General features: G+C 44.0%; 2 protein-coding genes and 1 long non-coding RNA gene across 3 annotated transcripts in view; 2 read left to right on the plus strand and 1 right to left on the minus strand.

The window, feature by feature from the left end:
- On the plus strand, nt 1-20,397 carry LOC111937214 (myosin heavy chain, skeletal muscle, adult-like). The gene is made up of 41 exons (XM_086857382.1): nt 1-2,283; nt 4,151-4,292; nt 4,509-4,546; nt 5,111-5,353; nt 5,442-5,585; nt 5,677-5,833; nt 7,151-7,178; nt 7,277-7,391; nt 7,485-7,577; nt 7,676-7,739; nt 7,823-7,921; nt 8,028-8,131; nt 8,206-8,344; nt 9,029-9,147; nt 9,245-9,394; nt 9,886-10,056; nt 10,764-11,073; nt 11,204-11,274; nt 11,930-12,017; nt 12,111-12,228; nt 12,373-12,496; nt 12,576-12,712; nt 12,814-13,069; nt 13,539-13,781; nt 13,888-14,064; nt 14,150-14,295; nt 14,383-14,473; nt 14,561-14,950; nt 15,117-15,243; nt 15,434-15,552; nt 16,122-16,318; nt 16,616-16,799; nt 16,886-17,051; nt 17,226-17,350; nt 17,536-17,844; nt 17,948-18,151; nt 18,420-18,545; nt 18,640-18,810; nt 18,898-19,002; nt 19,145-19,240; nt 20,113-20,397. The coding sequence occupies exons 4-41, from the start codon at nt 5,147-5,149 to the stop codon at nt 20,263-20,265; spliced, it is 5,823 nt and encodes a 1,940-aa protein (XP_086713508.1). The 5' UTR covers nt 1-2,283; nt 4,151-4,292; nt 4,509-4,546; nt 5,111-5,146; the 3' UTR covers nt 20,266-20,397.
- Nucleotides 11,075-26,709, minus strand: LOC147649784 (uncharacterized). Its single transcript, XR_015278036.1, has 4 exons — nt 26,584-26,709; nt 25,755-25,865; nt 21,542-21,652; nt 11,075-11,297 (listed from the first exon to the last, which is right to left on the minus strand). It is a non-coding gene; the product is annotated as an uncharacterized LOC147649784 (long non-coding RNA).
- The window catches only part of LOC111945453 (myosin heavy chain, skeletal muscle, adult-like), a 25,444-nt gene continuing 21,277 nt past the window's right edge, over nt 23,220-27,386 (plus strand). The window contains exon 1 of the mRNA XM_086857378.1: nt 23,220-24,386. The gene's annotated coding sequence lies outside the window, so the exon portion shown is untranslated. The remainder of the gene's footprint in view (nt 24,387-27,386) is intronic.

The following is a 27,386-nucleotide window of genomic DNA, read 5'->3' on the forward strand; positions in this document are numbered from 1 at the left end:
GAAGTTCCCCTGAGCTCCTTTGCTCCAGGCTGAGCCCCTTTCCAGCTCCCTCAGCCTCTCCTGGGGCTCCAGCTCCATTCCCTTCCCTGGGCATGTTCCAGCCCCTCAATGTCCTTCATGTCATGAGGGGTCCAAAACTGACCCCAGGACAGGAGCTCAGAGATTTTTGCAAGATACCTGTCTGAGTGTCCATATGAACAGGAGTTTTAAATCTACGGAAGGAAATTTTTCAAGCGAGTTTGCCTGTGAAGATAAATATGACTTCTTGAACTTTTCTTGTTGGTTCCCACATGTTCTAACTGGGTTTACATTATTTTGTTTCTCTTTCGGCAGAAAAGAACATCAATGGGAGGTCTTGAGACTCCCATTGAAGTGGAGGTCAGCAACTTACATCTATGTTTCATTTTCTGTTATTGCAACTGGACAGAAGGTCCTGGTCAGCTTGGTCCAGGGAGGAAGGCGTGCAGGACCTAAGCAGAAGGCCTGAAGGTGGTTGGTTCTAACTAGACAGTGAAGGTGGCTTTCTAACTAGACAGGTTACAAGGCTGCTCCAAGAAGCAGAATAGAGAGTGAGGTTTCCATGGGGCCACAGACTCAAGAATTTTGATAGGGCTCAACATTCACATTTCACCTGTGTCTGTGAGTCCCCCTCTTTTCCTCAGAGCTCCCCAGGTCAGACTCACTGAATACAAGGGGAGGGAAATCACATTGTAGGGACTTACAGAAAGTGGGATACAATCTATTTTCAAGATAATTCTTTTTTCAGGAAGGAGACCACAGTAAATATATTTCACTCTGCAACAGAATTGGTTAAGTTACAAGAGAAAATTAGCAGTCATCCCAAAGAAAATGAAATGGAGATTGTTTTAATAATTTCGCTAATGCGGAGGAATGAAATAAAGTTTCCCAAGGAAGAAGCACATGATGAAGAGCCCTGGTGTCTTACCCACAGAGCAGCTTGTTGTGTGAGAAATTTGGAGTCGTTGGAGGGGGAAAATGCATCTCTATCCCCCTTTCAAAATATGCTGAAATTTCCATGAATTGTGGGATGCAGTGGGCTTCCAACCAATGCATGAGAAACAGCTGGTGCCCCTTTGAGTTTCTCCTGTGTTATTATTACTTACTGTAAAATTTAAGGATTGAGATCCCGAAAAAGTGAGTTGAGGGAGGGGCACTGAACTCATTTATCCAGTAAAACCATCAGTCCTGCTGCACTGTAGTTCTCCTGGTTTCCCCATAAGCCCTCTTTATATTAGTCACCTGTCAGTCCTGTGATATACTAATGGATTCTTAAGTAGGACCTTTCACTGTGCTTGGAAGCTTCACAAGTCCATCTATGAGTTCCCCATGATTTTCACATATCTATATTTGAGGACTGAGAAGCAAAAAAATCTGCCATGACACTACTAACCTGATGATAAGGGTCTGAAATCAGCTCCATTATGGGAAGACCAATTAAGCTGAGAAATAACAGAGGAATGGCTGCAAATGTAGGAATTTTACAAGGAAGAAGGGGAATGTGATCAGAATTATGGAAGTAATGTAGGACAGTGTGCATCACAGGAGCATAGTCATGGGAGAGTATGGACTGTGTAGGAAGAATACACAGGGGAAATGAGAAGGGTTTATGCTTTATGTCAAAATGCTTCTTGCTTGTGCAATGCTCGACTGTGGGGATGCAGACATCCTGTCAGAGATGGGAGGAAAATGAGGAATATTGTGATAGGGTCTGTAATGGACCACCTGAACAAGACAAAGTAGTGAAGGGATTTCTACAACTAGTAGAAACTCAAGTCTCCTCTGCCTTAAGGAGGTTTTCAGCCATATGGAGATCTGCTGTGAGGACAGCAGCATCAGGCAAGCTCTGCCAGAAATTCTTAGGCAGTGCTGATGTCAATATGCCAAATACTGGACAGGCAACACTGAGTATTGGAAGCAGAGTGAAATTGATAAATATGATCCCAGATGGCACCTCAGGCTGCAGCAAACACATGATGACTGGATGAAGGATTCCGTGGAAAGCTGGAGATAACCAACAGAATAGCACTCTAGGCTTTGTAAGATTGGAATTCATTGCATTTAAGGAGCTGCTCATTAGCACACACTTTGCAGCAGCTATGAAAGAGAAGAGACTACTTAGGAGAGATGTGCTTTATAAGCACAACCAAATTGAATTTTGGGGGCTATTTAACCCTTCATAGGATGCTACATTACATGTATTGTCATAGATCAATTCTCAAACAGCTTTATTTTCATCTGTGTCCAGAGCTGTATTAAAACCAGGTAAGTCAATACTGCTTTTCTTTCATGCTCTAACTAGTGATTTCTACAAGCACTCACTGGCAATGAGTACTAGAACCCAAAATAATATCTGCCCATACTGTATGGAGCAGTTGTAGTGTTACATGAGGTGCTTTAGCAACATCCTATGGGTGTTATACGAGTTGCTTGAGCAGTGTGGTAGCCCCCTCTTATTTGCAGTTGGTATTTCTGTCCTGAAAGGACAGCTGCTGAGAAATGAGGAGATACTTGGTGAAGAGCCTGAAGCTGGAAACTTGAGGAACCTGAATTCCCTGAACAGCATGAGCATGGAGAAATTTTAACACAGGACTTCAGTGATGTGAATGCGATGTGATGAGAGGGGGAATAATCAGTCACTTGCTGAAAGCCTTGGAACTTTCCCTAACTAAATCACACCGAAGCAGAATGGTAGCATTGTTGCTGGAGTTTCGGTAACTCCAGTACCATTGCTACTGGGATTCTGGAAGCACCAGTGATAACTGACCTGGATTGTGTCCAGGATGGAAATGCATGGATGACTAAAACTAAACATCTTGCAACCCTATAAATAGCAGGCCTTAGTGAGGCACTTTGAGCTCTCCCGGACTGCAGCAGGCTGCAACCAGCATCTCCCTCAGGGTGGGGTGCCTCTCAAAACTCATGAGCTCTTAAGTTGGTGAAAAATGGAGGACTGATTTTCAAAAAATTCACCAAAAGCTAATTCACTAGAGCAATATCCTCCACTCCCTGAGGCTCAGCTCTTGCCCACTGAGAAATTCCAAGACATTTGAAGTGAATATTTCACTGAACTCAGAGGGAACTTTTAACAGGTGTAATCCTTGAACATTTATATACACATCTTTGTGTCTGTGTGCATGCATGTGTGAGTTCATTTAAGCCCTCTACAGCAAGTATAGTTTTAATGTTGCCATATGGAATGTATAACTAAATCCCTGTTGCAATTATAGTAAATCCTTTTGAATCACTTTATAAATGCCAAATTAGTCACTGATTAGGTCCTGCTAAAACCCTTTAGACACAAACTCTTGACCAGGTCTGGTATTTTGATTAGATCCAACTTCACCTAGACTCTGCCAGGAATTTAAAAACCAAGGGGCCCTCTGTGAAAAGGAGGATTTTTCTTATGCTTTTTACCCTTATCCTTTACATCCCCAGTTGTGTAAATCATTCTAAAGTAATTCTTAGTCATTTTTTATTGATCTTTGTAGCAAGTAACAGAGCAAACTTTGCCATCAAATTTTGTTGCGCTTTGGCAATTCATATTGAATCCTCTTTCACAAATGCATTTGATGGTGATACTTTAAGCAACCTTAACTCATTTGCAACATCTGATTCCTCAACAGTCAGCTCAGGAATCTATTCAAGAGCTACATATCAAAGTAGAGTCTCCCATTACTTGGGATCAGGCTCCCAACTCACTGTATTTCAAATAATTTCAGCTATTGAGAGTGTCCTATACAGAAAACTCAGCTGTAATAGATTTTTACTTTCTGCTTTTTAGAGAATACCACTGAAAAGTAGTTCCCAACATTGTCTGCTAGTTTTTGACATATTTTCCCTGTTCCTTCCAATGCATATGTTCCAAAAGCATCATAGGCGTTGTCATCACCATTACATGACTGAAAAGTTGTGGTATAAACATACCAAGGAAACTACTATGGGTCAAGGAGCAAATCACTGAGAAAGGCAGCAATAGAACCATGCAAGTTCTCTAAGTGCCTTGAGTAGTCTAGATTCTCTCCTTAACACTCTTGAGTGTTAAATTATTTATAGATGTATTCATGTAGTCAGTAAGATATAAAAATGTTCTAATTATATCATTCAAATCAAGTGACAATTATGCCCTTAGTTTGACAGACAATGCTTGGCCAAAAAAGGTTTGCCAGAAATGTTTTGACCGAAGAAAGGGGGACCATCTGCAGCATCTGCAGACGAGACACTATAAAATCTGCCAGAGACAAGTCTAGCCTGTCTCCGCAGAAGGCTTCCAGGTAAGTGCATGCATTTCATGAGCTTGAAGAAAGAGTACAATGTTCTTGAAATATCCTGTTTCATTTCTTCTGTCTCTAGCAACCATTTCCATGAGGGAGTGCCCATGTGAACAAAAATTTTCAGTGTAATTTTTATGCATGCCTGTATTTTCAACCTACAGTATTTTATGGAATGCTGTTCAGCAATAAGAAACAACTGCCATTTCTATTTTACAGGGTTGGCCATATTCCAAGATACAAGCTGTTCTCCAAAGGTAATATACTAAATAATCCATTCCTAATCTACATTCTAGGACAGAACTTTTAAAGAGGTGCAAAAATTCTTGTCATAAATCCTCTTGTATTCCAGCTGGATTTGCTTAGGCTAGATAGTTGAAAATAGAAAGGATCTAAAAAATGAAGTAATTTTTCATTTTTAATAGGAAAGGTAATCCTTTCAGCAAGAAAGTACTCTCTTGAAGACTCATTGCTCATAATTAAGGACCAGAACAGAGAGCGATTTTTCTGTGGCTGTAGATTCTTTTATGTGAAAAACTCAAACCTTGTCAGAATTCAGGGTGATTTACTAGACTATATTTAATATTCAGATGTTCTATCTACTGTCAGAATATCTATATGTTGTAGAAGTCTAAATCTTACTCTTGGGTTCAGAAAAGGGTACTTTTAACTTCAAATCAAAGTGTATTTAATAGGTTTCTTCCTAAGAGCTTATTTTGGAGACTAACTAGGAATTTATTAGCTAAAGAGCAAGGAGATTTCTAATTGGTATAGACTGTATTATTCTTCCTGATGACCAATAACTTTTTTTTCTCCACAAGACACCTCTGCTGACGAGCTTTCATTAGAGGGCAGACATGGCCTCTGGAGATGCTGAGATGGCCGTTTTTGGGGAGGCCGCTCCTTACCTCCGAAAATCGGAAAAGGAGAGAATTGCAGCCCAAAACAAACCTTTTGATGCCAAGTCATCTGTCTTTGTGGCTCATCCCAAGGAATCCTTTGTGAAAGGGACAATCCAGAGCAGGGAATCAGGCAAAGTCACTGTCAAGACTGAAGGGGGAGAGGTGAGTCAAAAACAAGGATGAAGGACAACATTTGACCCCCACATTGAGCTTTTAGGTGATACATATGGATCCATTGTTTCCTTGGCAGACCCTGACGGTGAAGGAAGACCAAGTCTTCTCCATGAACCCTCCCAAGTATGACAAGATCGAGGACATGGCCATGATGACCCACCTCCACGAACCCGCCGTGCTGTACAACCTCAAAGAGCGTTACGCAGCCTGGATGATCTACGTAAGTGGCAGCAGCAGCTTCCTTTGGGCAGCCTCAGCAAGTGCTGGGCCAGGCTGAGGGGAAGCCAACGTGCTGTGTCCCTTCCTCACAGACCTACTCGGGTCTCTTCTGCGTCACTGTCAACCCCTACAAGTGGCTGCCGGTGTACAACCCCGAGGTGGTGTTGGCCTACCGAGGCAAGAAGCGCCAGGAGGCCCCTCCACACATCTTCTCCATCTCTGACAACGCCTATCAGTCCATGCTGACTGGTGAGTGCTTGATTTCCTTTGAGCTGCTCTTCAAATCGTCTGTCTGTAGAGGGAAATTTAGGGCATTCTCTGGAAATATGGTGCCATATTTAAAAAAAAATGTGTGTGCGAAATTAATGGAAGACTAATGCACTTAAATCTAATGGTCTGTGAGAGCTGAGTGTCAGTGTCATTAGAATCAATAAAGACCCAGACATAACCTAGAGGGTGTAAATTCACTGGAAAGAAATTATTTTGTGGTGTAGACCTTACACCTGTAACGGAATCTTACAAATACGGATGGATATCTGTATCTTAATCACTAAATTAGACTCAGATGGAGAGTACAGGGTACAGTTAAATGACACATATCCTATAAATAATGGGTGCAATATCAATTTAAATTTTCAAGCATCAGTGCTGACAAATAAAACAGAGATCTCTACCTTAAACAGGTATGTTAGCTTCACTTGAAGCACTTATTTTGCAAATGAATTTCATTAGGTAGATAATGGCCATGTGATCTAAGTTACATACAGCCTTTAATGATCTCTGGAACTCCTGCGCTGGTCTGTAGCTGCATCTATAAATCAATTGCACTGTGTAGTGAAAAGTAAACTTCATAAAACAATATCAAGGAAAAAATAAAGCTTTTAGCATTTAAACTGAGCAACTTCAAAAAATTTCTTTGTGCTTTCTCCTCTTCCTTTCACCTCCTCTTTTCCTTATATATGCATTGAAATGAAAGGCGTGCAGGATTTTAGAACTTGTTCTCTTGTTCTTTTCTTAGACACTGGGAAATGTATTCAGAATAGAAAAATAAAAAATTAATTTTGTTGATGCATAATCTCAAGAATGCGTAATTTCTCTTTATATAGGGATTAAAAAAATAGAGGTGAAAAAAGGTAAAAGAGGTCAGATGTTTCTGTAATTAATAATGCCTCCAAATTTCCATAAGATTACTCAAGAAACTTTAAGCTTCAGAAGAATTTACATACAAAAAAATTACAACTTAAATATTTTCATTACCCGCATTTGCCTATTAAGAGAGAAATAAGTAACTCGATGAAAAGACAGTGTGAGGAAAGGCATAAGACTACTGAAGTTCTAAGTTCTAGTGAGAGAAACTAAATTTCTCTGAAGTGATTCCTTTACAGAACTGCATTGCTAATAGCTGAATAACTGATAGCATCAAAACTAACCACTAGAATTCCCTGGGCACTTTTTGCTATTTTTTGTTTCTGGATCCTCTGGAAGCTTCATTTCTAATTTTTCTCTAAGTTCTTGAATTTCTTATTTGTCTTTTCTTATCGGTTTCTTGCCTCTGTCTCTTCACAGATCGGGAGAACCAGTCCATCCTGATCACGTACGTACACCCCCTGCGCGGGTCCCTGCGGGGCTGCCCGGTGCCAGGGGACCTCCTGCCTGACCACGCACCCTCTGCTTCTCTCTTGGCTTGGGCAGCGGAGAATCCGGTGCTGGGAAGACTGTGAACACAAAGCGTGTCATCCAGTACTTTGCAACAATTGCAGCCAGTGGGGACAAGAAGAAGGAGGAACATGCATCAGGCAAAATGCAGGTAAATCAGTACCCACATATTGGAATCAATGCTTTCATCTGTTCCTGACATGATTTTTCGAAAGCATAACTAGTAATAATTATCTCCATGCAGGGGACGCTTGAGGATCAAATCATCAGCGCCAACCCACTGCTGGAGGCCTTTGGAAACGCCAAGACCGTGAGGAATGACAACTCCTCACGTTTTGTAAGTTGTTACTTGGGACAACTGTCAACACCAGTTTGAATATTCTTGCTGTCCAGATTGGTAAAATAGTTCTCAATTGACTTTCCTGCTGCTTTCAGGGTAAATTCATCAGAATCCATTTTGGTGCCACAGGCAAACTGGCTTCTGCTGACATTGAAACATGTAAGACACCCTTCTGGCCTGATCCCCTTCCTTCCAGCCTTCCCCACTTCTTGTGCTTGACTCTGTCCTACCATCCTTGCCAGATCTGCTGGAGAAGTCCAGAGTCACTTTCCAGCTCAAGGCGGAAAGGAGCTACCACATCTTTTATCAGATCATGTCCAACAAGAAGCCAGAGCTAATTGGTAGGAAAGATCATTAATCTTTTTTGAAGGAAGATTGCTGAGCAGTAGTTCACTGCGTTACCTGGAAACTAAAACAAGCTTGTTTTTCTCTTCCTGTTGCTTTCAGACATGCTTCTCATCACCACCAACCCTTACGATTTCCACTTTGTGAGTCAAGGTGAGATCACAGTTCCCAGCATTGATGATCAGGAGGAGCTGATGGCCACAGATGTGAGTAACTTTACCAAATGATCATCTGGTGGATTTGAGCCTTGGTATATGTACATTTGTGTTTCTGTTGCCAGAGTGCCATTGACATCCTGGGTTTCAGTGCTGATGAGAAAACAGCCATCTACAAGCTGACAGGGGCTGTCATGCACTACGGGAACCTGAAGTTCAAGCAGAAACAGCGCGAGGAGCAGGCAGAGCCTGATGGCACTGAAGGTATCAGTAGAGTCAGCAAGCTTTCCAAAAGAGATAGTCTTTATTACATAAGGACTTAGGCAGATTTCAGGCTTTAAATATGTAAACTAAGAATTAGACTAGTTACTCCATAATTAGATGCCAGCTGAGGCATTTATCTCATTTATTGATACCTGTACTCTTTCCATTGTGACTACTATATAAGAGATTACACTGACAGAGAGCCAGGAGACTTGCATGTCAACTGCTGTAACATTGCTAATCATACCTAAGTTGAAATACACCTTGCAACCTCTGCTGTATTATGGAGTAGTGAAATGGTTCAGCCCTAACAAGACAGAAGGTTGTGCTCTTCTTCACCCTCACCTACTGGAGAAAACTCTGACATGAGATGTGTACTTCATAGTCTCTGTCACAGCAGGAAGGACTGTCCATACCTCCATCTTTCTGAGTGATAGATCCTCCTGCTATATGACTAGAAAGTTCCATACTGACACCTGAAAGAGGGTAAAGGCAATGAGCTCTCTTGTGGAATGTTTGAAGAAAATGAAGTTCAGAAAGAGTCCTGAATGCAAAAAAGAAAATAACTTTGTAGCTTTGACAGATATGGTGCAACCTTGTGGAGAACACTATTGGGCCACTCAGTCAAGCACTGACTTTTAGGAAGTTTTGAGTATCTACTCTTCTGTCTTTTCTGGCATTCAGTTGCTGACAAGGCTGCCTACCTGATGGGTCTGAACTCAGCAGATCTGCTCAAGGCCCTCTGCTACCCCCGTGTCAAGGTGGGGAATGAATACGTGACCAAGGGCCAAACTGTGCAGCAGGTAGGAAAAATATGGTAATGTGGAACATGCTGTTATGGTTCCCACTGTTTCTCCTCTGCTGTGTATAGTAACCTCCAAAACTTATTCTGTGCTTTAGGTGAACAATTCAGTGGGTGCCCTGGCAAAGGCTGTCTATGAGAAGATGTTCCTGTGGATGGTTGTTCGCATCAACCAACAGCTGGACACGAAGCAGCCCAGGCAGTACTTCATTGGTGTCCTGGACATTGCTGGCTTTGAGATCTTTGATGTAAGATTTCGTAACAGCTATTTGGAAGTGACAACTGAATGTTATGATCAATTTGAGACACATTTTTAAAGAGAACATAATATTATCACATGATTATTCTATTTGTCTTTTTTAAGTAAAAAAATGACCTTTCAAAGGACTTGTATTATTTCAAGATGAGGAAAATCAAAGGTACAAAATGGTCAAATCATAAAAGTTCATTGTTTTTATGATTGGGAAAAGACAGTATAAAAATGTAATCATGATAGTCCTAAACTTGGGTTTATTCTCCTGCTACTTGGTCTCATTTTAAACAGGATGTATAATTTATCTTTAAATTTTATCAATGAAAATTGTGGACAATTAATTTGATTATTTTCTCTTTTTCATAATGTCATAAAACAGGCTGAAGAAATGCATGGGAAATCAAGTTAACTGCACTCCTTAATTTTAAAAGATGAGTTCTTGCAATTCTTGCTGCATCTTCAAATATGCGTCTTTCTTATTTCCAGTTTAACAGCTTTGAGCAGCTGTGCATCAACTTCACCAATGAGAAACTGCAACAGTTCTTCAACCACCACATGTTCGTGCTGGAGCAGGAGGAGTACAAGAAGGAGGGGATTGAATGGACATTCATTGACTTTGGCATGGACCTGGCTGCCTGCATTGAGCTCATTGAGAAGGTGTCCTTTCTGTCCAAATCAGTTACATGCATGGAATCTCTGTAATTACTTGGTCTCATTTTCCAAAGAGATCATCTGTGTTCATGTTTTTCTTGTGCTGGGTGGCCGAGAGCTGGAACAGCATTCCAGATATTTCTTCTCAGAGCTGAGTAGAGGGGAAGGATCTGAGGATCCCTGAGCTCTTAGCAGCACAGTGTAGATGAGGATGAGTTGGTGGCTTTGCTGCAATGTTGTAATGCTGGCTTGTGTTCAACTTGTCTCACACATCTATGCGTGCCAAGAGAAACAGTTATGAAGCATGTGAGAATATTTTGGCTTCTTCAAGAATATAATCTGTGAAAGTGGCAACAGGGTGGATGTGTTTTGGAGATTATTACCCAGATATCAAACTTTTGGTGAGAGAATACATAGCCACATTACAAAATGAAGTGAAAAAGGTGGTCATGTTCTTTAAGTACTTCTCAGTAAACAGAGTTATGGAGAGGACAGTGTTTCATATTGTCATATCTATAATAATTTCATCAGCAAAGGCATTTCTATAATTTTGAATGAAATAGCGACAGTGAAAAAGTTGAGTCTTAGTTGATATTCTCTGACTTAAAGTCAATATGGGAACACCTTCCTTTCCTAACTTCAGCAACTTTCCAACCAAGAGATGTCTCCTCTCTAATCTGTTTCTCCTTCTTGTCTGTCATATTCTCTCCCAGCCCATGGGTATTTTCTCCATCCTGGAAGAGGAGTGCATGTTCCCCAAGGCAACTGACACCTCTTTCAAGAACAAGCTCTATGACCAGCACCTGGGCAAGTCCAACAACTTCCAGAAGCCCAAGCCTGCCAAAGGCAAGGCTGAGGCTCACTTCTCCCTGGTGCACTATGCTGGCACAGTGGACTACAACATCACTGGCTGGCTGGAGAAGAACAAGGACCCTCTGAATGAAACTGTCATTGGGCTGTACCAGAAATCATCTGTTAAGACCCTGGCTTTACTCTTTGCGAATTATGGCGGAGCAGATGCAGGTCAGTTTTGTGGAAATTGTATTTTTAATGTGGGACAAACTTTTCTCGGAATTAAAGCCATAAACATTAACATTTAAAGTTGTTTCATGTTAATTTAAAACCTTTTTGTTTCCCTTTATTCAATTTGAAGAGGCTGGTGGTGGCAAGAAGGGAGGCAAGAAGAAGGGTTCTTCCTTCCAGACTGTCTCAGCTCTTTTCCGGGTATAGTGCTGTATCTGTTATCTCTGAAATGTGAAGAAAGGGGATGAGCTAATATTAAATTTGAAAGAGTTATTTTTAATTACTCAAAAGGGGGTAAATTTCTCTGGAAATTCCACATCAGGTTTTTCAGAGTCAATTTTAACATTGCAAATATGTCCAAAAATGGGCATTCAGTCTTCAAAAGTATGTAAATCTACTAATTTGTGCTGGTTTTCTTTTCTTTTCATTAGCAGATATCATTCAGATCCTCATATTTTTATGTCTTTGCATCAGACTAGAATGGTAATATTACTATTCATGCATTTTTGTTGAGGAGTTGAAAATAATTTCCAAGAAGATATTCATGTCCTTTGAATAAATCCCTATTTTTTGAAACTTAAGTAGATTGAATTTTGAAACTAGAATGTGAAAAAACTAAGTCATTTACTCTTTGTGAATGTGTGAAATCATACATTAGTTTTCACTGAACCAATACCAGCACTGTAGTATTTCAGTCTAGGTGCTCAGTATCTTCAAATACAGGAAATTTTTTGGTTTCTGTGGTTTTATCTAAATGCTCCAAAACCCAGCTTGAGAAGCTGTAAAATCATTACCTGGGCTTAGTGCATCAAACACTCCATACAAGGAAACTCACACTGTTGATTGGTTCCTCTAGGAGAACCTCAACAAGCTGATGACCAATCTGCGGAGCACTCACCCCCATTTTGTGCGCTGTATCATCCCCAATGAGACTAAAACACCTGGTAAGCTGCTCAGGCAGGAAGATCCTTGCTCTGATCCATCCATTCCCCTCTGCACTGCAACCTGTGCCATTCATTTGTGCTCTGCATTGCCAGGTGCCATGGAGCACGAGTTGGTGCTGCACCAGCTGCGCTGTAACGGCGTGCTGGAAGGGATCAGGATTTGCAGGAAAGGCTTCCCCAGCAGAGTCCTCTATGCTGACTTCAAACAGAGGTGAGAGCTCTGTGCTTGTCAGCATCATTAACAGCAATGTTGGTTCATTCATGGGTCCATTTAGGCTGTGTTCTAATTTTAAAAAGAGTTGGTGCAGTTTAGTGGATTGGAAAAAAATAGCCTTATCTTCCTCTGATTCCACAGATACAAGGTGCTTAATGCCAGTGCCATCCCCGAGGGACAGTTCATTGACAGCAAGAAGGCTTCTGAGAAGCTCCTTGGCTCAATTGATGTGGACCACACCCAGTACAAATTTGGACACACCAAGGTACAAATTCCCCCATTCACTGCATCCCTGGGCTTTGCTCTACCTGACAGTGATGTGCTGCAACATTCCCTTTCTCAAGGTGTTCTTCAAAGCTGGGCTGCTGGGACTCCTGGAGGAGATGAGGGATGAGAAGCTGGCCCAGCTCATCACCCGCACCCAGGCCAGGTGTAGGGGCTTCCTGGCGAGGGTGGAGTACCAGAGAATGGTGGAGCGCAGGTACACCTTTGTCTTCTTCAGTTCAAGTCACTCTGCTTGGGGGAAAGTGCTGACACTCACCAGACTGAGAATATTCATTATACTTTTTAATTATGCCTCAGGGAGTCTGTCTTCTGCATCCAGTACAACATTCGTGCATTCATGAATGTCAAACACTGGCCATGGATGAAGCTGTTCTTCAAGATCAAGCCCTTGCTGAAGAGTGCAGAGTCTGAGAAGGAGATGGCCAACATGAAACAAGAGTTTGAGAAAACCAAGGAAGAGCTTGCAAAATCTGAGGCAAAGCGGAAGGAGCTGGAGGAGAAAATGGTGAAACTTGTGCAGGAGAAAAATGACCTGCAGCTCCAAGTACAGGCTGTGAGTTTATCACCTTTAGTTTATCACTCAGAAAATGAGTCTGTATATTCAGATCAGAGCATAAAAGACTCTGTCATGAATTTGGGGAATTATTCATCATATGTATATGCAAGTGAGGAAACAAATTCTGCAAGTGATGTGATGTGTTAAGCACTTTGACAAACAGTGCAAGATACAGAGAGTTTCAAGTGGGAGTCAGTGTTTTTGTCTTCAGAGGAAGGAGGCAAATGTAGATCCTCAACACAACGTAGAAAAATGAATTAATTTTTCCGTCAAATGCAAAACACAACTGAAAGTAGTACTTGTGAATGCAGGTGCAGGAAAAGTCATTCTTTGCTTGGTCACTAGCAGTTAAGATCCTTCTCTTACTGAGGTTGAAGATGAGGTTCAGATGCTACCCAGTGATAAAAGATTCAGAGCAGAGAAAGTTCAAAACATTAGAACCCACAAAATTCCGTCTCCCCACCAGGAAGCAGACAGCTTGGCTGATGCTGAGGAAAGGTGTGACCAGCTCATCAAAACCAAAATACAGCTGGAAGCCAAAATTAAGGAGGTGACTGAAAGAGCAGAGGATGAGGAGGAAATTAATGCTGAGCTGACAGCCAAGAAGAGGAAACTGGAGGATGAATGTTCAGAACTGAAGAAAGATATTGATGACCTTGAGCTAACACTGGCCAAGGTGGAGAAGGAAAAACACGCCACAGAAAACAAGGTATGAGGTAGAACCTGTCAGTCACACTCACGGAAAAGAGCCCTGTGCTATTACAGAACTTCTATATCTGTTTCCTTTATTTATATTTGTTTCCTTCTTTCTAAAGGTGAAAAACCTGACTGAGGAGATGGCAGCCCTGGATGAGACTATTGTGAAGCTGACAAAAGAGAAGAAAGCCCTCCAAGAGGTCCATCAGCAGACCCTGGATGACCTGCAGGCAGAGGAGGACAAAGTCAATACTCTGACCAAAGCCAAAAGCAAGCTGGAACAGCAAGTGGATGATGTAAGCACACAGACACAGAGCAGGAACAGGACAGGTATGGAGCCTGAGCTGGCTGGTAGAGCACTGAAGGTCTTGTTGTGTTCAGCTGGAAGGGTCCCTGGAGCAAGAGAAGAAACTGCGTGTGGACCTGGAGAGAGTTAAGAGGAAACTGGAAGGAGATCTGAAGCTGGCCCATGACAGCATCATGGATTTGGAGAATGATAAGCAGCAGCTGGATGAGAAACTGAAGAAGTAAGTGTGGCTCTGGGGCTTCTGAGTGCTGGGCTGGACCACTTGTCTTCTTCCTTTGAGCTCTAACACGGTTCACTTGGTCCAAAGGAAAGACTTTGAAATCAGCCAGATCCAGAGTAGCATTGAGGATGAGCAAGCCCTGGGTGTGCAATTTCAGAAGAAAATCAAGGAGCTGCAGGCAAGTCTCTGTTCCTTCTCCTCCGTGCTCAGGCTCAGCTGAGGCAGGAGGAGGGCACGGGTGTGAAGGGTCCCTCCTGTTCTGCAGGCGCGCATTGAGGAGCTGGAGGAGGAAATTGAGGCAGAGCGAACCTCTCGCGCTAAAGCAGAGAAGCATCGGGCTGACCTGTCCAGGGAGCTGGAGGAGATCAGTGAGCGCCTGGAGGAAGCAGGAGGGGCCACAGCAGCTCAGGTGGAGATGAACAAGAAGCGTGAGGCAGAGTTCCAGAAGATGCGGCGGGACCTGGAAGAGGCCACGCTGCAGCACGAAGCCACGGCTGCCGCCCTGCGCAAGAAGCACGCGGACAGCACCGCTGAGCTGGGGGAGCAGATCGACAACCTGCAACGTGTGAAGCAGAAGCTGGAGAAGGAGAAGAGTGAGCTGAAGATGGAGATTGATGACTTGGCCAGCAACATGGAGTCTGTCTCCAAAGCCAAGGTAAAGAATTTCTGTTGCATTACTGCCCTATTATACATGGCCTAATACACGATTTTTATTCTGATTTTATTTTGCTGTCTCATTCAGCTGCATTGTTTTTCACCTTGAGAACAGCATGCTAGAACTGTGTGGTAGTCTTCTTTCTTTACATGACTTTGACGCACAGGCCACCCTGGAGAAGATGTGCCGCACACTGGAAGATCAGCTGAGTGAGCTTAAGACCAAGGAAGAAGAACATCAACGCATGATCAATGATCTCAGTGCTCAAAGAGCTCGTCTGCAGACAGAGTCAGGTAACATACCTGTAATATACACACCTGACCATACCCCTCTGGAATGGAACAACCTGTAACCGATGATAATGAGAAAATACTGATGCTTTATTCAAATTGATCTATTCTCTGTAAGCTGGTATGCTGTGCTTAAAAGAGATATTGATTGAATATTGATTTTAAATTGTAATCTGTCTGAAAACATTCTTAGGTGAATATTCACGCCAGGTGGAAGAAAAAGATGGCTTGATATCTCAGTTATCCAGAAGCAAACAGGCATTCACTCAACAGATTGAGGAACTAAAGAGACATTTAGAGGAAGAAATAAAGGTAAAGTTACTTCCTGTAGGGGGTTGATTTTGGATTTGGAATCTGTTTTCTTTATATGTATTTCCTTTATTTCCTGTATTTCTCACACAAAATCAGAATGTTAGCTGTATCGTTTAATTTTTAAGCTATCAATCAGGGTGAGAAATTTTACCTCCTCCCTCTCTGGTGTGGAAAGCTGAGGAAGACATCCCCCCCACAGTGTGGATACTGAGACAGGGAAAAACAGTTTCAGGTCTTTATTCAGATTTATGATGCCATATAAAAAATGATTGTGATATATCCAAAAAGAAACTGCACGTCTTAGTCTACATTTTCACAGTGGAAGCTGAAGCTTTAGAACATATTTGAAAGGATTAAATGATTCGCAGCTGTATAGCTGTCCTTCAGAATTTACCCATTATCTCTCCTGAGAAGGCTTTCTAGATTCTCAAAGCATAGAATGAATATGCCATTTTTTTCTAGGTCTAACTTTAAATATTATAATCAAATAATTTTCAACAACTTTCATGAAGTTAACATTTTTATTATCTCACAGGAAATTAATTGTCCCAACCCAATTGTCTCCACAGGCCAAGAACGCCCTGGCCCACGCCCTGCAGTCCGCTCGCCACGACTGTGACTTGCTCCGGGAACAATATGAGGAGGAGCAGGAGGCCAAGGGGGAGCTGCAGAGAGCCCTGTCCAAGGCCAACAGCGAGGTGGCTCAGTGGAGAACCAAATACGAGACAGACGCCATTCAGCGCACGGAGGAGCTCGAGGAGGCCAAGTATGTAGTGATAGGCAAAGAAGAAAAGTAAGACTGAAAATTCAAAGGTGACATTGCAAGAGAAACATCATAATATTATGAGGAATAAGTCATGGACTGGATTTGGTGAAAAGCAATAGAAAATGAGAAATTTTATCCTATAATGTATTTAGTGGTATAATAAAGGCAAAGCCTACAGACAGCATAAATGTAGGTCTTAAAACTCTGTGACTGCAAACTGCAAAATTATTAGGCACACTAAATAAAAAGCAAAGATTGAAACCCAGTATTGATGTGAGCTGACCTTATGTCTCCCAGGAAGAAGCTGGCCCAACGTCTGCAGGATGCAGAGGAACAGGTTGAGGCTGTCAATGCCAAATGTGCCTCCCTGGAAAAGACAAAGCAGAGGCTGCAGAATGAAGTGGAGGACCTGATGATTGATGTGGAGAGATCCAATGCTGCCTGTGCTGCTCTGGATAAGAAGCAGAAGAACTTTGACAAGGTCTTTTGGCCTCCAGCACCAGCACTCCTGGCCAGAGCATGCCCCTGTGATGGCCACAGCCCGACTCACACCCCGTTTCTCTTCAGATCCTGGCAGAATGGAAGCAGAAGTATGAGGAAACACAGGCTGAGCTGGAGGCCTCGCAGAAGGAGTCGCGCTCTCTGAGCACGGAGCTGTTCAAGATGAAGAATGCCTATGAGGAGTCCTTGGACCACCTGGAAACAATGAAGCGGGAGAACAAGAACTTGCAGCGTAAGTCCCTGGCCCTCTGCTCCCCTCACTGGCCTTTCTTATAAACTCGTCCATCTGCCACACTTAAGGGCTCTGGACCTGCAGGTTAAGAACATGCCTGGCCCCTTGGTGCAATAGAGCCTTTCTCCATTCAGCTCTCTGCCTGACTATGCTGCTTTTAACCCTTCCTTGCAGAGGAGATTTCCGACCTCACCGAGCAGATTGCGGAGGGAGGGAAGGCGATTCATGAGCTGGAGAAAGTGAAGAAGCAGATTGAGCAGGAGAAATCTGAAATCCAGGCTGCTCTGGAGGAAGCTGAGGTATGTGACCATAAACACTGGCATCTGCACTAAATAAATGAGGAAATAGGTTTAAACAAGCCTAGATTCCCCTCCCATCTGTCTGGGAGTGCAGACAGCTGGGATCTCTGGAAATATTCTTATATTCCCCCAAAAGGAAGCAGTAGGTTTATTGATACTATCAATGTTTGTGTCCCCCTCTCCAGGCCTCCCTGGAACATGAGGAGGGGAAGATCCTGCGCCTGCAGCTTGAGCTCAACCAAGTGAAGGCTGAGATTGACAGGAAGGTAGCAGAGAAAGATGAAGAGATTGACCAGCTGAAGAGAAATCATCTGCGAATTGTGGAGTCCTTGCAGAGCAGCTTGGATGCTGAGATCAGGAGTAGGAATGAAGCCCTGAGGCTGAAGAAGAAGATGGAGGGAGACCTGAATGAAATGGAGATCCAGCTGAGCCATGCCAACCGTGTGGCTGCAGAGACACAGAAGAACTTGAGAAACACTCAGGCAGTGCTCAAGGTTTGTTCAGCAAAGCTAAAGAAAGAGAAAAATGAGATCCCTGACATTTTTGCCACTCAAGTGACCACTGGCACCTGGTAATTTCTTTTCTCTTTCTTTCCAGGACACCCAGATCCATCTGGATGATGCTCTTAGGACAAAGGATGACCTGAAGGAGCAGGTGGCCATGGTGGAGCGCAGAGCAAACCTGCTGCAGGCTGAAATTGAGGAGCTCCGGGCAGCCCTGGAGCAGACGGAGAGGTCGAGGAAAGTGGCTGAGCAGGAGCTTCTGGATGCTGCCGAACGAGTTCAGCTCCTCCACACCCAGGTCAGGGCAGGGAGAAAAAGCTGTGTTGACCAAACACAGAGGGCTGGAATTTACCAGAGGAACAGCAGTACTAGAAAGGCCTCCCTACTGCTGAGCCCTAGGAAAGGCGTGTTTTGCATCCATTCCCCAACATTTTGTAAACACTCATTGTAACAATAATTACATGATAAGAGGTAGAAGCTGGAAGGGGAAAGTCTTTGTTCAGGCAGAAGCTTTATTTTGGCACATTTTATAATTAAACACTTGTCATGACCTTCTCATTGTACAGAACACCAGCTTGATTAACACCAAGAAGAAGCTGGAAACGGACATTGCCCAGATCCAAGGTGAAATGGAGGATACCATCCAGGAAGCCCGCAATGCTGAGGAGAAGGCCAAGAAGGCCATCACAGATGTGAGTTGGGCACTCCTGGCATTGCCAATGATGAATGTAGTCTCCCCAAAATATCTCCAGTCCTTAAATGGCTTTGACCCTTTGCTCTGATCAGGCGGCCATGATGGCAGAAGAGCTGAAGAAGGAGCAGGACACCAGTGCCCACCTGGAGAGGATGAAGAAGAACCTGGACCAGACAGTGAAGGACCTGCAGCACCGTCTGGATGAGGCCGAGCAGCTGGCACTGAAGGGAGGGAAGAAGCAGATCCAGAAGCTGGAGGCCAGGGTGTGTAGGGCTGGGGTTGTGCCTGAGTGAGCGTGTCCTTGCAGAGACATTGTCAGGGAAGCTGCAGGGATGGGTTTGTCCTTGCAGGTGCGGGAGCTGGAAGGGGAGGTTGATGCTGAGCAGAAGCGCAGCGCTGAAGCCGTGAAGGGCGTGCGCAAGTACGAGCGGAGGGTGAAGGAACTGACCTACCAGGTAAGGCAGGAGGGCTCCTGCTCTCACACGGTTTTCTCACAGCAAGGCACGTTTTGCACACACCATCCCCAAGGGGAATTGTTAACCTCACGTGATGCAGAATCAAGAATTGACTCTCTTTCCTGTTTGCCAAACACTCTAGTCTGAGGAAGACAGGAAGAATATTCTCAGGCTGCAGGATCTGGTGGACAAGCTGCAAATGAAAGTGAAATCCTACAAGAGACAATCTGAGGAGGCTGTAAGTATCTGAGTGCTTGTCAAGAACCACTTCCCAGAGGGTAGTTTGGCCATTGAGGAGACAAACATAAGAAATTTAGAAGATGCCACTCATTTATAAAGGAGGTATTCAAATTCTCTGAAAGGCTCATAAAGCAGACTTGCCTTTGAGAATAAAGCACTAAGAAGACTGCTAAGGAGGGCAAGTGAACATAGCATTTTTGCATTAGAATCACAATGAGTCTTAATACTGATATCAGTAGTACAATATATAAAGAAATCTTGGAAATAATTTATTTTAAGAGTTTTGATAGCAGACAGGGAATGTGTTGAAAGTCCCCTCCCAAACCACTTTGTGTTATATTTTTATAATTGTACAAGGAATCTTTTCCCGTTTCTAGGCATGCAGCAGTCAGGGATGTCCTGAGGGAAGTCCTACAGCCCCTGAATTTATGATTGTCTGAGCATGGGTTCTTCATTGTAGAAACAGTCCAGGACAGAGTAGAGCTATTGGTTCTGTTAAGGGAATTTATGAAAGGAGCCCTCTTTAAATAGTTGTCTCTAATAAATTCCTAACCCCACTTAAATGTCTGGAGATGTAATTGAATATTTGATTTTAGAGCTCAACAAAATCACATTTCCAGCTGCCCATTATCCAGCTGTCCGTTTTGCATCCTTCCCACATTCTAATGGAGAATTATGTTCAAATCCCATTATGGTACTTCTACAGTGGATCGTCCTCAAAAGCAAAGATGTCGTGTGAGCACTGGTAGAAATGGGAAAGAGATTTGTGTCCTCCCTCTAGGTAAAAGCTGTCCTCAACAAAGCCAAGGGGCAAGAGGAATGAAATCCCTGCCTTGTGCTCCTCACCACTGATTCCTTTTCCCCACACAGGAGGAGCTGTCCAATGTGAACCTCTCCAAGTTCCGCAAGATCCAGCACGAGCTGGAGGAAGCCGAGGAGCGGGCTGACATTGCAGAGTCACAGGTCAACAAGCTCCGAGCCAAGAGCCGGGAGTTCCATAGGAGGATAGAAGAGGAAGAATGAGAATGCCACAAGGCAGCAAAGTGTCCTGAGGACTGCACAAAATGTGAACCTCTTGGTCACTTTCCTTCTGCCATGAGTCTTTGTACCCACCTCAGTGTCTAGTGAATAAAGACTGTAGTAGATTCCTCTGCATACACGCTATGAACAACTTCTTTGGGTTTTGTTTTCCTTGGCCAATTACATTGCAGAAGAAGCTTCCTTACTTTTCCCGTCTGGGTCAGAAGGGAGAAGCTGGTGGCAGTGCTGGATTCTGGATCCACAAACTTAGGGGCTGGCCACTGATCTGGAAACTCCTGAAAATCCAGCCTGTACTCTCTCCTGTCTCCAGCAGCTCCTTGTCCAGCTCCTGCCTTCACATCCTCCTAATGCTTCTCCCATTGTCCTTTCAGCACAGCTTCTTTCCCATGGGAGACTCAAGAGAGGGTGATCTTTTCCTTTTTCCTTTCCCTACTCTTGATTGTGATGCTGAGCCCCCACAAACCCTAAACACCAATCTCTGAGTGTGTCACCAGAAGCTGCAGTGCACTGCACTGGGAAGGACTGACAGTTCTCTGACAGAGACAATTTCAGTCCCAAAGAGCATGGTTACAAGACACCAAAAGTGTTCCTACATTGTGTCATCTCCCTCATCCTGGATTTCCTCAGCTGCTGCCACCAGCTGCTGCCAGTTTCTCTTGAGAGGGCAAACAGCTGAGTCTGCCTGGGGCCAGGTGCTGGAATGACTCCCAGGACTCTCCCTTAGTGTCCAGCTCTTGCACACCACATGGCTCCAACACACCTCTTCACCACATCAACCCAGAGGTCAGCCTTGTCACCCCTGAAGCTCTCACTGTCAGTCACTCCAGCTGAATCCAGGTAGCAGAAGTCCTTGACGAAGACCAGTGTGGTGTGAAGAGAAACACATTAGCAGCATCTGGGGTGTGAAGTTCAGTTTGCACAGAAAGGAAACAAGAAGCAAAGGAGCAGGGGCCTTTGTAGGCAGTGATGTGTGAAGCCTGTGTTAGTCCACAACTTTCTACAACTGCCAGCTGTAGAAATGCTGGTATTGAGCAGCAGAGTTTTGTGTTCTATGGAGCATTGAACCCAACAGGATCACAATGTTTTCAAGGAAGAGCTTGCCTGGGGAGCTCCTTGGGGTGATGGGAAGTGATAAGAATTGACACTGTCTGCTTGGTCTAAGCTTGCAGAAGTCACTGCCAGATGCTTTGAATCCATATAGATGCTCACACTGAAGGGAAGTTTACACCCATGACAGTGATATCCAAAGGGCTCTTACCTTATCTGGCTCCCAAGTGCAGCCTCAACAGTGAACCAGCTCTTCCTGTTGAGTCCAGTCTGATTCCAGTGTCACTAACAAGCACTGATGAGCAGAACCTGTTGGTGTTGTCTGTGGAGAGAAATGGGAGATGGTTCTTTAGGAGAAGACCTCAGCTTTCAAGACCTTAAGAAAGCCACACAATGCCTTGAAGAGATGCCAGACTAGCTCTTCCTCCTTATGACACTGCGCAACTTTTCCCAAGGGCTCCTAACCTTGTTCCTCCCTCCTCATCCCCAGCAGCCTTTCTCCTTGACTCACAGTGTGCATTGTACTGTCACTGCAGCCAGGGCCTCTTGGCAGGAAACTGCCTGCCCAAGCCCACCTAGAAGCTGATTGCTCCTCTTGGGAGTAGTCCCACCTGAGGGTATCTCCAAAGCTTTGGGTGGGTCTGGGTAGAGTCTAGATGGCACACAAAATCTGTGAGTATCTCTGTTAGCTGTAATGGCTAGTACAAGCATTTACTTAAGAGATTCAGGCACAGGTGCACACCCTCAGGCAGGACCTGCCCTGAGCACAGCAGGGCACTGCTGATGGCACTGGGGACTGGCCCTACCCCCCAGAAAACTCACAGCTTCCTCTGCCCTCTCCTGCACTCCAAGGCCCCACCAAACTGCCCCTCAGCCTTCACAAGAGCCATTGCTGGAGGAGGGGACAAAGCTGAAAGGAGCTTTGGAGGAGGCCCCTAGCAGGAGGATCAGCCCCATCACGTGTCTCCTTTCATCCTCAAGGTCAAAAGCCCAAAATAGCCCCGCTCTCCCAAGACTCCTGTGCGGGGTTGTGCCTGTTTGTGGGCATGATTTGCTTCCACTAATAGTGCCTGAAGACATTCCTGGCCGGGTAGGCTGCCTTCTATGTCGCAGTGCAACGTGCTGCCGTGGAGGAGCTGGACACGTGTGCTGTGTCCCAAGGCAGCAGCTGCTATTCTTACCCCAGAGAGACTCTCTGCAGCACAGCTCCATTGCCAGCTGAAAGGTTAAACATCAGAACGGGGCCCAGCACCATGGCCATGGCCACTCCCTGCTGGGATGTGCTGGCCCATGAGCAACACAGCAGCTGCCCAGGTACTGCCAGAAGTCAGTCGGGGCTCTGTGGGGTGCATGAGGCACCCCCTCTCTCATTTTAACCAGCAAATGCAAAAGACAGGCCCGGCTGCAGCTCTGAAGTGCACCATTTTACTGCTACCTTCCTGGAGTTCCTGTCTGGGTGAGGATGAAGGCAGAGGCAGGGCTTGCTTCAAGGCCCAGCAGTGCTGCAGGGGCTGTCCATGTCCTTTTGCTCAAACTGGGCTTTCCCAGCACTCATTCAGGGAAGGCTGCAGGGCCACACACCACAGGTCCCTCAAGTGCCCCAGCAGTATCAGGGCTGCAGGAGAAGCCCTGGCTGGGCTGGTGGCTCTGACATGATGGTTATGGAGACTCAGCCCTGCCTGCAGCTGGACTCCCCTGGCCCTCTGGAGAGCTCAGGAAAGCCGTGTCCCAGCTGGGTACAGTCACCGTGGGCGATCAGGCAGAGGACACGGAGCCCAGGACATCAGCTGGGATGGTGGCTGAGCCTTTCCCTCAGGCCTTGGCTGGGATGGTGGCTGTGCCTTTCCCCTCAGGCCTTGGCTGCTGCTCTGACAGCACAAGGTCCCCTCAGCTTGGCCCTTGCCACCTGACACCGAAGGACAGACGTGTTCCTTTGGGGATCCTCGGCAGGACGCCGACAGCATTACTGCCGCTGAGGGGAGCAGGGGGTGCTGGTGCCACGGCCCCATCAGTCTCCTGTCAGTCCCAGGGAGCTCCCGGGGCAGCAGCTGAGCAGGGCCTCTGCTCCAGGCACCCAGTGCCAGGGGATGGCAGCCTGGAGCCATCGAGGGGACCCTGCTCTGGGCCCTGCTCCACTGCAGACCAGCAACGACATCTCACTGAAACCTGGTGCTTTAAACCTGCTGAAACTGCCTGGCCCATCTCACTGAAACCTGGTGCTTTAAACCTGCTGAAACTGCCTGGCCCATCTCACTGAAACCTGGTGCTTTAAACCTGCTGAAACTGCCTGGCCCATCTCACTGAAACCTGGTGCTTTAAACCTGCTGAAACTGCCTGGCCCATCTCACTGAAACCTGGTGCTTTAAACCTGCTGAAACTGCCTGGCCTACCTGTTAGGAGCAAATCACAGCAGAGGGGTTAAAATCCTGCCGGCTGGGTTGGCCACTTTCATGTGTTTCACTGGGACACAACAAAGAACAGGTGGGATGGGCCAAACAACATCTGGGAATATTTGGGTTAACAATGCTGGAAGAAAAGAACTTGACCTGACAGAAACAGCCACTGATCAGTGCACAGGGCCTCATCTGCACTCTGCCCAGAAAGGGAACCCAGAGGTGCTTGGGGGTGTGTGGCTTAAAAAAGGGCAGCACACAGTGTCAGTGCAGCTGAGGCTGCAGGCACAGAAGTGTTCTCCAGACAGCTTCTGTGTCCTCCAGCCTGCTTCTGTGACCTCCTTCCTCTTGCAGACAGGGATGAGGACTTTCCTTCTGCCCTGGCATGTTGCAGTGAGCTGCCCACAGCTACAGGAGGGCGGGGCTTTGGAAGGCCAAGAACAGATATTTGGCCTGTTAGGTGAGCTGTATTTCATGTCCTTGGTTTGGTGGATCCCTTGTCCAAGGAGTAATTTGTGGCCAGAATGTGGCTTTTCCATCGTGATAGGGATACAGAGATGGACACAGGCTGTCCCAGCATGAGTCTGACAGAGACCTGGATCTTCAGGACTGGTGGCCAGTGACCAGTCTTCATGACTCTGGCCTAAAAAGAGCTAGTGGCAGGTAAAGAATACATGAGCATCCTGTGCTTTGATTTCTGTTGCCTTTTAAAGCAGGAGTGTTCAGTGCCACATTTGGAAACCACACCATGTATCTGCCACAGGAACTGCCCTTTTGACCACACCATGATTATCACAACTACTTGCCCTGATTACCTCACATGGTTGTCACATTGCAGACTTTGTGAAAGTCCTGAGAGATTTTGGGACAGGGACATCCAAGCACTTTGGTAGGGTGAAATGGCATCAGAATTAAAAGTCTGAGAATCTGGAGAAGTTGTTCTAATAGTCAGAAGTAAATGCAATAAAGAGAAATAAAGTACTTTTTTTGAAGATTAGACAAGAAAGTTCATGGCTCTTGAATTAAGAAGAAAAGGAAGGGGAGGTTATAACCCATCAAAAGTTAACTTTGGGGGAAAGCAGGGTATTTTGATATTTCTGAAGGTTTCTAGGGATGTTTTGGTTTGTATTTGTGTTTTTATTTTATTGTGGCAGACCTAGAATGTTTCTTTAGTAGGAAAGAAATCACTGGGTTGGGTTGGTAAATAAGTGAATGAGAAAACCAGCATTTTTATTTTGGAGAATATATTTTGAACAATATAAAATTATTAAAATATCAACCACAATTATAAATACATTAAAAATATAATAGCTGTACTTGGAAAATTATCATATTCCTTAGGATTCTAAACTCATATCACACTTACTGAGTGTTTTATTTTGCAGAGATTTTTAGAATTCTTACAATTTCCTGTAATTTTCAGTCTAAACTAATAATTTCAAACACAGTGTGCTCTTCCTAAAGCCATCTTTAGATAGATTATTCTAGTCCTACATGTTCTTCTGGGAATTACAGCACAGCTTTATTGAAGGTCCATATTATATTATTGGGACACATGTAGAACACCCACAAGAAACCCAAGTTTTACTATTCTTAATGTGTATCCTCTCAAAACTGAAAGCAAATTTTGTGAACCCTCTTCTTCCAATGTAAATAATAAATATGGAAATTACCAATACAAAACATCTGGTATCAATACTGCAATCTTTTTCTGCACTTGAAAATGCCTTGTACAATTTGGTTTTAAAGTTCTGATGTCCTTCTTGTTCCATGAAGAAAGATGATAAACATTTTCTAAGTAATCACAACATTCACTTAGAGGAAAAAAAGCTAGTTGTGCAAATTTAAGCAAATGTATAGTGTAGCCTCACTGCTTCCTTTGCAGGTACAGTCAACAGAGAAACAAGCCAATTAATCAAGCTAATTTTATTTCATAATGCTGTTCTCCTTTCTTCTCCTTCCATGCCATTATCCAGCTCCTTTTGCCTTTCCCTTCTTCCACTGCCATCAGAGCCTGTCCACCTCACTCACCTGTTTGGTAATGGAAGATTTTCAGCTGCTTTGGCATGTGATGGAAAGGGCATCCTTAATGTCACCTCCTCATCCAGAACCTGCTGCTCAGATTTCTTTCTGTGACAAATGCTGTGAAGATGAGAAGAATTTGAGTAACCATAGAAATCTCACGCACACAGAAAGCAGTTTATCATTAAGTCTAAAAATTCTGTGAGTTAACTATCACTAATCTCTAGCTGGCTTTGCCCTCCCTCTTCACTTTTATTTGCAACACTTACTTTTCCTCAGTGGGCCAACACTTAGGTCTCACCAAGCGAAATAAAGACATCCTTAGGTTAAAAATATACTGTTGAAATTTCAGAAGTCACATATATTTTCCCTGCTGTGAGGTCAAATAATAACTGTATCAAGCACTGTAGAAATTAGTCTCCAAAGGAAGGAGCAGGATCAGAAGATCACAAAGCCATCTCAGTCCATTCAGTTACCCTGAGAAACAAGGCTGTTCAGCACAGGCTCAAAGGTCAGCTCACTCATGTTCTGTTCTTGCAATGGCCAAGCCACTAACTGGCCCAGAGTACCTCACTAGGTTACTTAATCTCTTCTTTGTTAGGTTCATCACTGTTTTTTTGCTAGACATAATCCACAACTGTTTTTCTGTCCATCCATTTTAGGACTGCTCATCTATAATGATAGCTCAAGTCTCTGAAGGATTCATCTTACCCAGGTAAAAAATAACCCAGATTGAATATGCCATAACCAGAGAAAGTACTCAATATATTTCATTCAGTTCAACACAACACCTATCTTTCAATAGAATAAGAACTTTTAATGTGAAGTACTTTCTTACCATCTCCAGGATCCAGTGTTCAGCCACATCTTAGCAAAAGTGTCACAGTGAGAAGCTTGCACCAGAGAATTAATGTTGTGGCATTTCTCCTTGTCTCATGCCAGCATTCCTGAGAGGTGTTATTTTACCCAGGGATCTTCAGTATGAGGCTACACATTCCTTATCAGTCATTAAGGATCCAAAGGCAAAAAGGTCCCTCCTGGCATGTTTTATAAATATTAACAGCATAGCAGAGAATAGCATTTGCAAGCTGCAAATCCCATTGCATTTGCAAGCTGCCAATCCCATTGGAAATTTTCCTTCTAGATTAATGTAAAACTAACATGAAGCAGTAAAAAATGCTGAACATCTTCCATTTTTAACAAGAAACTCAGATGCTTATCTTTGCATTTTGGATCAAGTCCGTATATGAGATGTCTTTTCTTGCATGTTGATAATTTCATTCCTACAGCTAAAGGCTTCTCATTAGAAGATTAATTATTCCAGTAACCCTGTGTATTTTCCAAATCTATGTGATAGTAACCTATTTTGGCAACAATAAGTATGTATATGTGTTCCAGGTGTACTATTTGGATTAATTTTGTTTTCTTGGTTCAGTATACTGAAACTAAACTATTTCTAAAATGAGAAGGGAGAGAATTAATTAAAAGCATTTCAACAAAATTCTTGATTTTTATCTCCAAAGTATGAAACTCCTCTGGAGATTTTTTCTCTTTGAGATTGAAAAAGAAGTGTTGAAAAGTGTTAGCATTGAAAGAACACTCTATTCTAAAATGAATGATTTGTAGTGAGTTTGTTGCCTG

This window comes from Cyanistes caeruleus, chromosome 19 (assembly GCF_971803275.1).
Source record: "Cyanistes caeruleus chromosome 19, bCyaCae1.hap1.1, whole genome shotgun sequence".
Lineage (NCBI taxonomy): Eukaryota > Metazoa > Chordata > Aves > Passeriformes > Paridae > Cyanistes > Cyanistes caeruleus.

Excerpts from the sequence above, each read along its gene's own strand:
- LOC111937214 (XM_086857382.1), top strand. The coding sequence starts at position 5,147 with ATGGCCTCTGGAGATGCTGAGATGGCCGTTTTTGGGGAGGCCGCTCCT. Across the intron at positions 8,345-9,028 it reads AGAGCCTGATGGCACTGAAG|TTGCTGACAAGGCTGCCTAC; the intron begins GTATCAGTAGAG and ends TCTGGCATTCAG. Across the intron at positions 17,351-17,535 it reads CTGCTCTGGAGGAAGCTGAG|GCCTCCCTGGAACATGAGGA; the intron begins GTATGTGACCAT and ends CCCCCTCTCCAG.